General features: G+C 37.2%; 2 protein-coding genes across 2 annotated transcripts in view; both read right to left on the minus strand.

Annotated features, from left to right (window-relative positions):
• Positions 1-14,170, minus strand: part of LOC121882767 — a 46,075-nt gene that overhangs the window by 12,150 nt on the left and 19,755 nt on the right. The window contains exons 8-10 of the mRNA XM_042391209.1: positions 2,759-3,091; positions 2,355-2,471; positions 1,641-1,666 (exon numbers count right to left, since the gene is read on the minus strand). Of these exons, the coding sequence (XP_042247143.1) occupies positions 1,641-1,666; positions 2,355-2,471; positions 2,759-3,091 (476 nt within the window). The remainder of the gene's footprint in view (positions 1-1,640; positions 1,667-2,354; positions 2,472-2,758; positions 3,092-14,170) is intronic.
• LOC121882145 lies at positions 9,334-13,140 on the minus strand. Its single transcript, XM_042390182.1, has 6 exons — positions 13,082-13,140; positions 11,953-12,258; positions 10,622-10,954; positions 10,298-10,402; positions 10,183-10,211; positions 9,334-10,100 (listed from the first exon to the last, which is right to left on the minus strand). Exons 1-6 carry the CDS (start codon positions 13,125-13,127, stop codon positions 10,038-10,040), a joined length of 882 nt encoding a protein of 293 aa, XP_042246116.1. The 5' UTR covers positions 13,128-13,140; the 3' UTR covers positions 9,334-10,037.

The raw sequence follows: 14,170 nt of genomic DNA on the forward strand, positions 1-14,170 counted from the left end.
TTACAGACAGAAAACACTCAGCAGGTTTTATGACTGCACCTACATTATGATTAGTCTCATTTCCTCTTCCTCTTTCCTCTCATTTATTTTTATTCGTTGACACAGCTGTAGATCTTGCTGGGATCTGCTTCCATCGTCACCGTAGTCTTGACTGTAGAATAAGTCACCTCCTCCTCCTTCACCTGTATAACACAAAGCAGAGGTTTATTTATTAAGCAGAAGACTGTTAACTGCAAAACTGTCTACTGTATGTTTGCAAATCAATCCTGATTGTATATCATACATAATATATACTGTATTATTACACCTGTATATGATTGCTGGACATCTCATTACAAAACCATGGGCATTAATATGCAGTCTAACTAAAGGTGTTGAATGGGGTTGAGGTCAAGGCTCATGTTGAAACAGGAAATGGCCCTTCCCTAACTGTCACCACAAAGTTGAAAGCACACTAAAATATTGTTGTATTCTGCATTATCATTAATGGAGAAGTAATAGACACATTTCCAGGTCTACATGTATATTTTGGGGCTCTACTGGAATATCTTTCCATGATTTAGACTTAGAAACAGGTCCTTTATGCAGCCCCTTAGTTCGGCCTGTATCTGTAACAGGTTGTTTTAACTCATGTCTCTTTAAGCCCCCCCTCCTGATGAGCCCAATCTGTTTTGACTGATTATGTCCCCTTTAAGGTTTTTCCTTCATTGGAACTCAGGGATCTAGCCCAGACCATCATAAACTGCCCCACATTAAAACTTCAAAAACTGTGTGGACAGGTGTTTTTTATTTTGTGGTTAGTCACTCACCTTTTCCTTGGAAGCTGTCTTTTGATTGGCATGGTTAACAGTGACATAGGTCAGACTGTCGTCTGGCTCATCCTGAGGTTCCTGAGGATCCTGTGGTTTATAAAGTATCAACAGAAAGTTCACATTACCTGCCTGTATTTATCAAGTACAGTATTGTTTCCCAACCTGATGTGAAAATACATTTCTTTTTTAATGTGTAACTTAACTTTGCTTTAAATTAGAGACAAATGTACTTTAAATAACTGTATTGTTGCAGTACATCTTCTGGCCACCAGTGGCAGCACTGAGCACAGATATAAATCATTGGTGATCTAATGTTTTTACATGAAACTGATGAAAGAAAAATAAAATTACACACCATCTTAGATTCTACATAGACTTGCCTGAGGAATTCATCTCCACCTCTGAGTGTAAATCATGACTTTGTTATTTAACATAAATATATGAAATTAATTTAATCCTTGGTGGGGGGTTTTTCTACATTCATCCATTGTGGAGCTTGATGAGCATTAAATGACACATGTTGCTTCACTCATGTAGCCACCCAGGACTGTGATACATAATATGGTGGCCCTACATCAGGTGTTAACCACCAAGAAACCAAACTACAATCATGTGAATTTACTTTGTTGCAGCGAGAGAATCCACATTAATTTAAATGAATTGGATTTGGTCTTTGGTGGTTTCAGAGTTATCTGGATAGAGTTTTACTGCATGATTCAGATACTGTAATTTAATTTTCTTGCATCATGAAACAGGCCAGAGGCTGTATATGTGTTTATCTATCATATTAGAAAATATTAAATATATTTGAAAATACAGTTTACTCACAGGGGGATTGACTGTTTTTGGAAAATCTGGAACAAAAGGGAAGGTAAAATTTCAAGATTAGTCTTTAATATCATCATTTTGTACAGTAGACATTTTATTATTAACATTGTGGCAATGGAAAGACAAAAAATGTTTATATCTGTGTGCAAGGTACATTAATAGTATTAGTACTTATGCTTCATGCAACACTGTGGGAGTCTTACCGACCCAATTGCAATGTGTATATATATATATATATATATATATATATATATATATATATATATACACACACACACACACACACACACACACACACATATATATACATATATATATACATATATACATACATATATATATATATATATATATATATATATATACACAAGCCTCAAAACTTCTGGAACAAAGTTATTTAGAGTGATGAAACCAAAATTGAGTTTTATCGTCACAACTATAGACACTATGAATGATACACATCTTACAGATTCTGCCAGGGTATGTAAACTTATGAGCACAATTTTAAATAGTTATTGTTACATATGTGAATATGCCAAGTTATTTTAATAAAGATTTTATGTCACATAGTCCAGCCGTAGCTCAGACTGAATTGTTACTCATCTCGTCTTGTCTGATATTGAATCATATCTCATTTAACATTTAACTCATATTGTGTATTAAGTATATCATGTTATATTTAAACAAATACTGTACATGTTCTTTTTAACTGACCTTCTGTCACTGTGTGTCTCTTTTTGAATTTGATGAAGACAGCAGTGATGACGACCACCACCACCACCACCATCATCACCCCGACCACTGCACCAGTGATGATGTAAAGAGAGGGACCTGTGTTCAGAGGATACAATTAACCAGTGATATCAAATTCATTACAAAACACACAATCAAACATGTGACACCTCATCTTAAACTATAAAATCTATTTACTCAGTATATGAGATTTATGATTTACATGTGATCAATGAAATACAGTTTTTGTACAATTATTGATTTTTCTGACCAGTCATATCATTTCCCACCTTGTGCATGTGACCTTTTCACAATCTTAGAGGCAAAGTTTTCTTTTTAGCATTTCAAACCCAGCAGTGTATCTGGTAGGCTGAACATTATCTTACCTGTAATGGACTTTTCTGACTGATCATCAATTGTCCCTTCTGTGAAGACAGGTGTGTAGTGAGCCTCTATCCGGACTTTATTGTTCTTATTCATCCACTGGCAGGTGTATCTCCTGTTGTGGCCACTCTGACGCTTCACAGTCAGAACAGAAACACAGTCTGTCTGTCCGATGATCTCGTATCCGACACCTTCACCAAGCAGCACAGTGCCTGTCTCACCCACCCAGCGGATGCTGTTCGGTCGACAACCAAGTGGACTGTATCTCAGCAGAGAACACTCTAATGTGACATTTCCGTCTCTCTTTGGATCAGCATCTGGTGGAGATGGAAAGACTGAAAGGAAAAAGTAAAAACTGTTAATTTAGAGTCAAAATGCTGCTTTTCCTGACTTTTTTCATGTTTATACCAAACTAGTGTCAGTGTAGCTGGTTTAACATATAACTTGTAATATCAGGGAAAATTCAGTTTCACTGGAAAGAACTGAAATGAAATTCAGGAAAACTGAGCTGAACTGAATCAGGACCTATCCATGGTGTTTCCATGAATAAGACAGGCTGACTCAAGCTGAATATAAGTACGTTATGAATAACCTGTAGTGTTTACCAGCCAAAAAAATAACAACAAATGAACTCTGGGTCTCTGCAGTGGTGGATGGGGACTTAACCCCACTGCCATCTGTGCACCCTTTGGTTATATGTGCAAGACTTTGACAAAAAGTATAACTGAGGTGAAGGAAATGTCTGATTGGACAAATCAAAATTGTGACTTTGTGATGACAACAGATGAAGGATCACCAAGATTTTTTTAATTTTTCTTGTGTGGAACATGAATGACTGTATCAAATGTCATGGTGATCCATCCAATAGTTGCTGAGATATTTCAGTCTGGACCAAAGTGGCCAGACCACCTGACTGATGGACACTGCCATCCCTTGAACCTTGTGTGACTAAAAGTGAAGCAAATACATATTTGTGACAAAATATTAACAGCTGAAATAGATATATTCATGTCTGTATCACCTGTAATGATCTTTTGTACACTTATAATAATTTATTTCCCTCAGCTTCACCTCTGACCAAACCGCCATTGTGTCACCATTCAAAAGGAGGGTTTTATACTCTACTTCTACTCCCCCTTCGTTTAGGAGAGCTCCGTCATACTGAACCCTCCACCTGAGCTTGGAAACAGAGTTGGGGTGGACAGGGTGAAGGTGTAGTAGCTGGTTGGAGATTGACCTCTGTGCTCCTGTCAGATGACAACATCTGGCACCACATGCCATCTGAATTAAACATAATTTAACTCTTTAATCTCAGTGATAAATGAGACTCACTTGTCATAACACGTAGGTGCACATTAATGTCCTCTTTATCGCTCTGTTGACAGGTGTATAAACCAACATCCTCAGCAGTGATGTTGTTGATGACCAGAGAGCAGTTGGTGTCCAGACTCATTCTGGCAGCTCGGGCTGACTTATTCACATTTCCATTCTGAACCAGATCGAATGTCTGAGACAGATTTCTGCTGTAAAGCCAGTAAACTGTGGAACAAACTCTGTCAGAGGGTGAAACATCGTCACAGGGCAGAATGGCCTCATCTCCAGGTCTGTGGTAGAGAAAGATGTCTGCTCCACTGATGCCACCTGGTTGAAAGAAATCACGTTTTGTAGGAAATGACACATTACATTTAAAATCATCTGCATTTTACATTTGCAACCACAGGGAGAGAATGTGTCAACCTACGCCATCTAGTGGTGGTGTTTATAGGAGAGAATCGTTTTCAATTATGTCTCAATCATTCAGTGAGCTGTGGTTTCTTTGGGATTTTTTAAAGTATTCTCCAATGTTAAAACCACAGAGTTAATCAAAATAAACAAAAGTTGATTGAGATCAAATCTGCTGATCTGATGTTTTGGTTTGTTTTGTGTGCTTTTATTGTGCTGTGCATTGTATGTACTAACTGTATATTATATTATAATGTTAATATCTGCATATTTTATCACATGGACAGAGTTTGAAGGACAGGTTGGCATTTTTTCAAGTTTGTCTTAAATGCCATAATCATTGCTCCTGTTCATACTGACCATTAGGAGATCCCCTCATAATGCACTTACAATGTAAGTGAGGGGGGACAAAATCCACAGTCCTCCTTCTGTGCAAAAATCTATTTAAAAGTTTATCTGAAGCTAATATGAAGCTTCAGCGTCCAAATGAGTCAAATCAAGTAGATATCTTTCAACGTTACAGTCTTTTTAGTGGCAAAGTCCCTCTTTTTGTTACTATACTTCCACCTGCAGCTCAACAGGGAAACACTGTCCGAGGAAACACAAAGAGGGAATTTGATGCTAAAAAGACTGTAAATGTGGCAGATATTCTCTTGATATGACTAGGTCAGACTGCTGAAGCCTCATATAAGCTTCACATCAACTTTTAAATGCATTTTTGCACTAAATGACTGTGTGGACACACTGTGGATTTTGGCCCCCATCGCTAATGTCACAGCCCAGCTCTCGACTACAGCTAAAAAAAGTGAAATCACTCGGGTATCCAATAGCACAAAAGTAAATTTATTTAAAACAAAGTACTCAAAACAAGCATAAAATAACAAATGGGTAGGGTTAGTGTGTAAAATCAGTCATGTAGGGAGTGCATGAGTGAGTGTATGCTGTGTAGGTGTTGTATGGTGAAACAAAGGAAGAAGAACCAAAAAGCAATGTAGAAAAGTGTGGAGGAGAGAGAAGAGTCTGAACTGGCAGCTTCTCTGGCTCTATACATGGGACACACAGGGCCCAGGTGTGTCCAGTCCTGCTAATCAGTGTGCACTCAGGAACCTGCCCCTGCAGGACACAGCAGCAACAAGTAGCACAAAGCAGAGGGGCTATGACACCTACATTGAAAGCACATTTGAAGGGGATCTTTTAATAGCCAGTATGAACAGGAGGAATGATTACAGCGAGGAAAACCTCTTTCACTGTTCATATGGACACCTGACTGCTGTTTTAAGACACACTTGAACTATTGTGAACTTGTCCTTTAAAGGAACCACAGAGAGAACAGAGAGCGAACAGACTATTTGATCTAGTTTATATACATTTTGAAAATACATCTAAACCTAAACTGACTCATAATTGCTGTACTTTTTATTCTCTCACACAAATATTTGTATATTTTGTTACATTTTTATATTCCAGAAAGGTTATTAAAGATTATTAAAGGAGCAGCTAAAGCAGGAAAATAGTGACAAATAGTAGCAATTTTGACCCCAACTTTTATTTAATAGTAATCAAACATTTACATTTAAATAATAAAACACTGCTTTACCTTCAAACTGAAGCACCAAAATAAGAATTAATTCCAGTAGAGCCATTCTCCATCAGCAGGCAGAAGTTGTCTGCCGTTTCTCCTCTGCTACAGATCTGTTTGTGATGGAGCTGTTTCCTCTTTGTGGTTGATTTTCTAACTGAAAATGACAACATCACCCACCACCCAACCTGTTGTAAGTCCTACAGAGTAATGAGTTACAACACTTCTGTTTGTGTGTTGTACCTTCAGACAGCAGAACAAGAGACTCAATTATAACAAACTTGTTTGTCACAAACTGCTGTTGTGTCATTTTGGAAATTATGAATAAATTCCTTTTTAAGAGCAACCTACCTCGTTACTTTAATAGACTTCTTGAACAGAACAACACAAACAGTTAATAATATAACTAATGCAATGTTTTAAATGATTGACGGTGCATTCAAGGTGACTTGACTGAACAGACATACACATCATATACTACAGATGTAGTTAATCCAAAAATTGACAGCAGATTCTACAAATATCTTCATTCTGTCCATGTACAATCTTTTTCTGAAGTGAAATCTTGTATCTCCAAATGTAAAGATGCTGAAAACTGAAAGGATAATCTTTTTAAAAATGCAAAATACATATTATGATGATCTAGGTTGACATCAGCATGTGTGTTTTTCCACTGTAATCAAATGCATTTTTATTTCTGTGATGTATGTTCCTCACGCACAGTGCAGAATAATGGAGAAGCTGTAAAAGTTGTGTAATTAAAAGAGGAAGTGCTTGTTTCATGAGAGACCAAAAAAGAATAATCTGTTGAGGTTACGTCAACAAACCATGAAACATACTATAGCAGTAGGATTTCAGTACTTTTCCACATTCTTTACTCAAATGTCATCTTCTCAAATACATCCGTACATGTTCAAGCTGAAATCAGATCTGAAATATGAGAGTGGTCATCGCAAACAACACATGGAAGAATGTTTAGAACAACCTTAGCAACAAAGGCTACAGAACAGACAGCTGCTTATGAGCATGCAGGACGACCTGACATCAGCTCATCAGCAAGATAGAAACAAAATGTTCAGATCAGGTTGAGGCCCCGAATTTTGACTTGCAGGGAGCTTTCCTACATATTACGTTCACCTCAAGTTTTGGGACTTTGACCATGTTTAACATCCAACATCATAACAGTATATAAATAACAGAAAACCAGAAAAAGCATGATATGTCCCCTTTACCTCTGAGGGTACTCTGAGGGATTATATAAATACCTGTAATCTGATTTATTTCTGTCCAGTGTTTTGCTTAATGTTTGAAGTGTTTCTTTTTGTGCACAATTGAAAATTATCTGGTGACTGACACTTTTGTTGACGTCACCACACTGACTGTCAGAAAGTAGCTGTGTTCTAATTTACATTTATATTTTAGACAGATTTTGAGTGTGCTGAGCACGCACACTGTAAAAAATGACATCATGATATACAGGAAATGTGTTGACAGACACCCACAACAACACTCAACATAAATGGAAAAACAGCTCATAGATGAATAAAGGTCTGTTTTATAACAAATAGCCACTTTGTTTGTTTCCCATCTACAGAGCCAGTGCTGTGTATGAACAATAGATTTTTTTTTTCAGTGTACACACAGAACGGGCAGCTAGCGGACTGTGAGGAGATGCTCACTGAATTTGACAAAAAGTGTTTTGAACAATCTTTCTCCAGAATCACTGAATCTACCTTTAATTTTTTGGACATTTGCAGAAAGGGTGGTGCAATTTGGTACAAATTATAAGAAAAAACAGAAAAAAAAGTAAGAAGTTAATTCAGTAAGTAAGTACCCACTCATTTCCTTTAACAGACAGAAAATACTTTTCAGTGAATGTGTTAACATGCACACTAGTAACCTGGTTTTGATCGTACGTATTCTGGATGTGGCGTTAACATGGAACATGAGAAACCAGGTTATTCATATCCCTGCTTACATGATTCTCACAGTATCCAGTATTCATTGTCTTGATTTATGAGCATCTCAGCCACTATTTTCTGTACCAAGAAAGAATGTTCAGAAACCTGGATCAGGTGTTTACATGCGACAGTATCCTGGTTTTTATTGAAGTGCACCAGGTAGCATATACAGGTTTCTCAAAACCAGAATAATACTTTATCCAGGTTTCTGAAACCAGGACAAGGTGTTTACTTTTAAGAAGTTACTTTTAGAATTTATTTCAAAATTCATTTAATGGTTTACAAAGCATTAAGTGGCCCCAGCCTATATAGCAGAACTACTAAAACCACATGTCTGACTCTGTTCCCTGAGGTCCTCTGATACCCCGCTGCTGCTCTCACAGTACCAAACCCATGAAAACATTGGGGCGCAGCCTTCTTATGCACCCAAAATATGGATCATTTTATCAGCAGAAATTAAAGAGACGACCTCAGTGAGCACATTTAGAGGCCAAGTAAAAACTCACCTACACAAACTAGCCTTCAATTAACTTCCTCCCCAACATCTACATCTATTGCACTTTGTGCACTTTCACGTGTCATTTTTTAATATATTTTCATGTTTTATTCTCTTATTTTTAAAGTATCTTAATGTTTTTCTTATTTCTAATGGATTTGAAGTATTTTAAATGTTTCTTATTTTTAATGTTTTTCTTATGTGTACAACACCTTGAGTTGCAACTACTGCATGAAAAGTGCTATACAGATAAATAATCTTAAACTTGAAAGGGTTACGTAATTTGTTAGTATATGGGAAATACGATCATTATGGAGTTTTTAAGAAGGAATAAAATATGCTAATATAACGTTTGACACAAAAAAATACACACTGAAAATTATTTTCTGTCAGTTAAATAATTGTTAAGAGTCTAATTTATCAACATTTTTTGCAAATTAACAACTACATATGAACCCAAATATAATGAGTGGACACTTACCAACTCAACACTTGTACCAAATTGCACCACCCTTTCTGTAAAATGCCCTAAATATGTTTTTTTTTAAAATATGTACAAATTACTCAGAACATTTTCAGAAAATTAGTATAAAATTAAAGAACCTGTAAAATAAAGAGTGACCCAAACTTTCACCTGTTCTGATATCCTGATGCAGACTGAATGAGGTACACCTTACTATAACTACAGTCTGTTACTGAGACATGGAGCCATCAAAGACCATTAGCACCATCTAGTGGGAGGTTGTTTTGGGGTTTTTTGCAACAAACTACCATCAAAGTATCCAGAGGACATAATGTATTTTATTCCCCCATGACAGAATCATTTACATTTTTATCCAACTGTACATTTAATTTCTGTGTAAGTAAAGCTGTAGTCTACCTTTTTAACATTCTCAACTTTGGTTAAAGCAAAACTGGCTTCTGAAGAGTTTGACTTGAGGAAGGAATTCAGCTTCATGTAGCTTCCTTAAACCATCATAACACAAACCCTTTTTAAACTTACACATTCATGAACATTGCCAAAACATCCAACAGTGTAAAAACATATAAAAATCCTGTACTGTATGTAACCTTATTTCTATATTTTATACAAAGAATGAGTGTAAAGAAAGCACTCTTAGGAACAATGTACAGTTGTATTACTCATCATATTTTATTACATGCTAAATATTGTGCTGTCAATTGGTGGCCTATTTACACTTCCAGCAGACACAGAGCAACAATATCATCCAGTTGGAGTCTTTCTGTCACCTGATCAATTGACTGAACCTGAAACTAAATGTACCTGAAACTAAAACTATGAGCTGAAAGAGACAAAAAGCTCAGTAAAGCTGCAGAGCTGGTTTTAATTCCTTGTTGGTTTGTCAACACAAGTGACTTTTTTTAAAATTGCAAATACTTAAATCTATATTGTAAATGTAAAAAATATCAAAAACTCTCATTTTATCTCAAAGCTTTGATCACTCATGTAAAATGACATTTTACTTTTTTTATGTTGATATTAAGGTTGTTGATCAGTGCAGTCAGGTAGCAGCAGAAGGTGCTTCTACATTTTCATACTTGACTTCATCGCCATCGTCATGCTCCTGTGAAATACAAAACAACATGTGAGATTCTGAAAAAGTGTTTCAAGGGTACAAAATGTTGTAGTTTTTTTTTGAAACTCACGTTGTTTTCATCAGGTGGTGTTTTGTTCCCTGGAAAATAAATAAAAGAATAGTAGTTTAAATTCTGAACTTCTGGTGGTTTATGTTCAAAAATGAATACAAAATTATGTTCTGACCTCTGCCTTTGATGAGAAGAACAACAATTACAGTAATCAGGAGAAGTCCTGCAATACGCAGAGTCAACATGACGTAGTCCAGAGGAGACCAATCTGTGGTACATCCTTTAGAAAAACATGCCAGTTAATCATTGAACTAATATTGAACTCCTTGCAGAACAAAATAACCATAATGTATCTGTGGAAAATAAACACTGTTTCCTCTTTTTAATGTTGCTGTTGTGAAGATACTTGTACATGTGACCTTTTCAAAATCTTAGAGGCAGTTTTCTTTTTGGCATTTCAAACCCAGCAGTGTATCTGGCAGGCTGAACATTATCTTACCTGTATTGGACTTTTCTGGCTGATCATCATTTATCCCTTCTGTGAAGACAGGTGTGTAGTGAGCCTCTATCCGGACTTTATTGTTCTTATTGATCCACTGGCAGGTGAATCTCCTGTTGTGGCCACTCTGACGCTTCACAGTCAGAACAGAGACACAGTCTGTCTGTCCGATGATCTCGTATCCGACACCTTCACCAAGCAGCACAGTGCCTGTCTCATCCACCCAGCGGAAGCTGTTCGGTCGACAACCAAATTGACTGTATCTCAGCAGAGAACACTCTAATGTGACATTACCGTCTCTCTTTGCATCAGCATCTGGTGGAGATGGCAAGACTGAAAGAAAAAAGTAAAAACTGTTAATTGACCACTGAAAAGCTGCTTTTCCTTACCTTTTTTCATGTTTTTACCTAAATAGTGTCAGTGTAGCTGGTTTAACATATAACTTGTAATATCAGGGGAAAATTCAGTTTGACTAGAAAGAACTGAAGTGAAATGAAAGAAAACTGAGCTGAACTGAATCAGGACCTATCCATGGTGTTTCCATGAATAAGACAGACTGGCTCAAGCTGAATATAAGTATGTTATGAATAACCTGTAGTGTTCAAAAGCCAAATAAATGACAACAAATGAACTCTGGGTCTCTGCAGTGGTGGATGGGGACTTAACCCCACTGCCATCCGTGCACCCTTTGGTCAAATGTGCAAGACTTTGACACAAAGTAAAACTGAGGTGAAGGGGAATGTCTCATTGGACAAATTGAATTTGTGATTTTGTGATGGCAACAGATAATCACAATGATTATTTTAATTTTTCTTGTGGGGAACATGAATGACTGTATCAAATGTCATGGCGATCCATCCAATAGTTGCTGAGATATTTCAGTCTGGACCAAAGTGGCCAGACCAACTGACTGACGGACACTGCAATCCCTTGAACCTTGTGTGACTAAAAGTGAAGCAAATACATATTTATGACAAAATATTAATAGCTGAAATAACAGATATTTTCATGTCTGTATCACCTGTGCTGATCTTTTGTACACTTATAATAATTTATTTCTTTCACCTTCACCTCTAACCACCCCAGCATTGTGTCACCATTCAAAAGGAGGGTTTATACTCTACTTCTACTCCCCCTTAGTTTGGGAGAGCCCCGTCATACTGAACCCTCCACCTGAACTTGGAAACAGAGTTGGGGTGGACAGGGTGAAGGTGTAGTAGCTGGTTGGAGATTGACCTCTGTGCTCCTGTCAGCTGACAACATCTGGCACCACATGCCATCTGAATTAAACATAATTTAACTATTTAATCTCAGTGATAAATGAAACTCACTTGTCATAATACTTAGGTGCACATTAATGTCCTCTTTATCGCTCTGTTGACAGGTGTATAAACCAGCATCCTCAGCAGTGATGTTGTTGATTACCAGAGAGCAGTTAGTGTCCAGACTCAGCCTGGCAGCTCGGGCTGACTTATTCACATTTCCATTCTGAACCAGATCAAAGGTCTGAGACGGATCTCTGCTGTGAAGCCAGTAAACTCTGGAACAAACTCTGTCAGAGGATGAAACATCGTCACAGGGCAGAATGGCCTCATCTCCAGGTCTGTGGTAGGGAAAGATGTCTGCTCCACTGATGCCTGGTTGAAATCACGTTTTGTAAGAAATGACACATTACATTTAAAATCATCTGCATTTAGTATTACCTACGCCATCTAGTGGTGGTGTTTATGGGACAGAATTGTAGAAGCTTCAGTCGTCCAAATGAGTCAAATCAAGTAGATATCTTTCAACGTTACAATCTTTTTAGTGGCAAAGTCCCTCTTTTTGTTACTATACTTCCACTGCAGCTCAACAGGGAAACACTGTCCGAGGAAACACAAAGAGGGAATTTGATGCCAAAAAGACTGTAAATGTGTCAGATATCCACTTGATATGGCTAACTCAGACTGCTGAAGCCTCAGGCTTCACATCAACTTTTAAATGACTGTGTGGACACACTGTGGATTTTTGCCTCCATCACTTACATTGAAAGCACATTTGAAGGGGATCTTTTAATAGCCAGTATGAACAGGAGGAATGATTACAGCGAGGAAAACCTCTTTCACTGTTCATATGGACACCTGACTGCTGTTTTAAGACACACTTGAACAATTGTGAACTTGTCCTTTAGAGGAACCACAGAGAGAAGAGAGAACAAACAGACTATTTGATCTAGTTTATATACATTTGAAAATACATCTAAACTTAAACTGACTCATAATTGCTGTACTTTTTATTTTCTCACACAAATATCTGTATATTTTGTTACATTTTTACATTCCAGAAAGGTTATTAAAAATTATTAAAGGAGCAGCTAAAGCAGGAAAATAGTGACAAATAGTTCCTAGTAGCAATTTTCACTCCAACTTTTATTTAATAATAATCAAGAAATTACATTTAAATAATAAAACACTACTTTACCTTCAAACTGAAGCACCAAAATAAGAATTAATTCCAGTAGAGTCATTCTCTGTCAGCAGGCAGAAGTTGTCTGCCGTTTCTCCTCTGCTACAGATCTGTTTGTGATGGAGCTGTTTCCTCTTTCTGGTTGACTTTCTGAGTAAAAATGACAACATCACCCACCACCCAACCTGTTGTAAGTCCTACTGAGTAATGAGTTACAACACTTCTGTTTGTGTGTTGTGCATTCAGACAGCAGAACAACTGAATTATAAGAAACTTGTTCAGAGAACCTCAGAGATGTGCATGAGTCAGGAGCTTTGGTTGGAGTGTATAAAAATACAAACCAGTTTTATTGGGTTTTAAAAAGCAAGCGATTTAAAACTACAAAAATAATAAATACAAAAAACAAACATTAAAGAGAGTCTCTAGGAGATCTCCTACAAGGAAAAAGCGTCGTCCTCTTCTCCCAAGGAATTCAGGATGGCCTCTCCCCCTGCACGTCTGTAGGCTTTACTTTTTATACTTTTTATCTGTCACTTACAGCAGAGTACATGGAACTTTTGTACTTATTTTCATTCACTTTTTGAGATTGTTATCGGAGGATTTCTGCAAGATGCATGAACAGCCCCTGTATTGCCTCAGAGTATCAGGTGGTTGCCTAAGTTTTGTGATGTATTTGTTTGTATTTGTACAGTCATTCTTGAAGGTTCAGTTCTAGTTTAGTACACGTTGCACAAATTGTGCAAATTCCTCAGAAAGTGGTGCAACACATTAAGTTATGTTAATTTTGTCCCCAACTTTAATTAAATGAAATAGTTTAAAGCAGGCTTGAATAGAGTTTGTCTGGGCCACATATACAGTTTCAACAATCCCTCAGTTCAGCCTCTGTGTGAAACAGGTTGTTTTAGCTCCTTAGTCTCTTTAAGGCCGCCCTCCTCGATGAGCCCACTCTGTTCTGATCGGCCAGATCTCAGGAGCTGCCCCTCTACAGATAAGCGCCGGCTATGGACACTGTGTAAAGACAACCTAAAACACAGGATTTCACTACCTTTTCTCATTCTTTACTTGAAATGTCAACTTTTCAAGTACATCCATACATGTTCAAGC

The sequence above is a fragment of the Thunnus maccoyii genome, chromosome 17 (assembly GCF_910596095.1).
Source record: "Thunnus maccoyii chromosome 17, fThuMac1.1, whole genome shotgun sequence".
Taxonomy (NCBI): Eukaryota; Metazoa; Chordata; class Actinopteri; order Scombriformes; family Scombridae; genus Thunnus; species Thunnus maccoyii.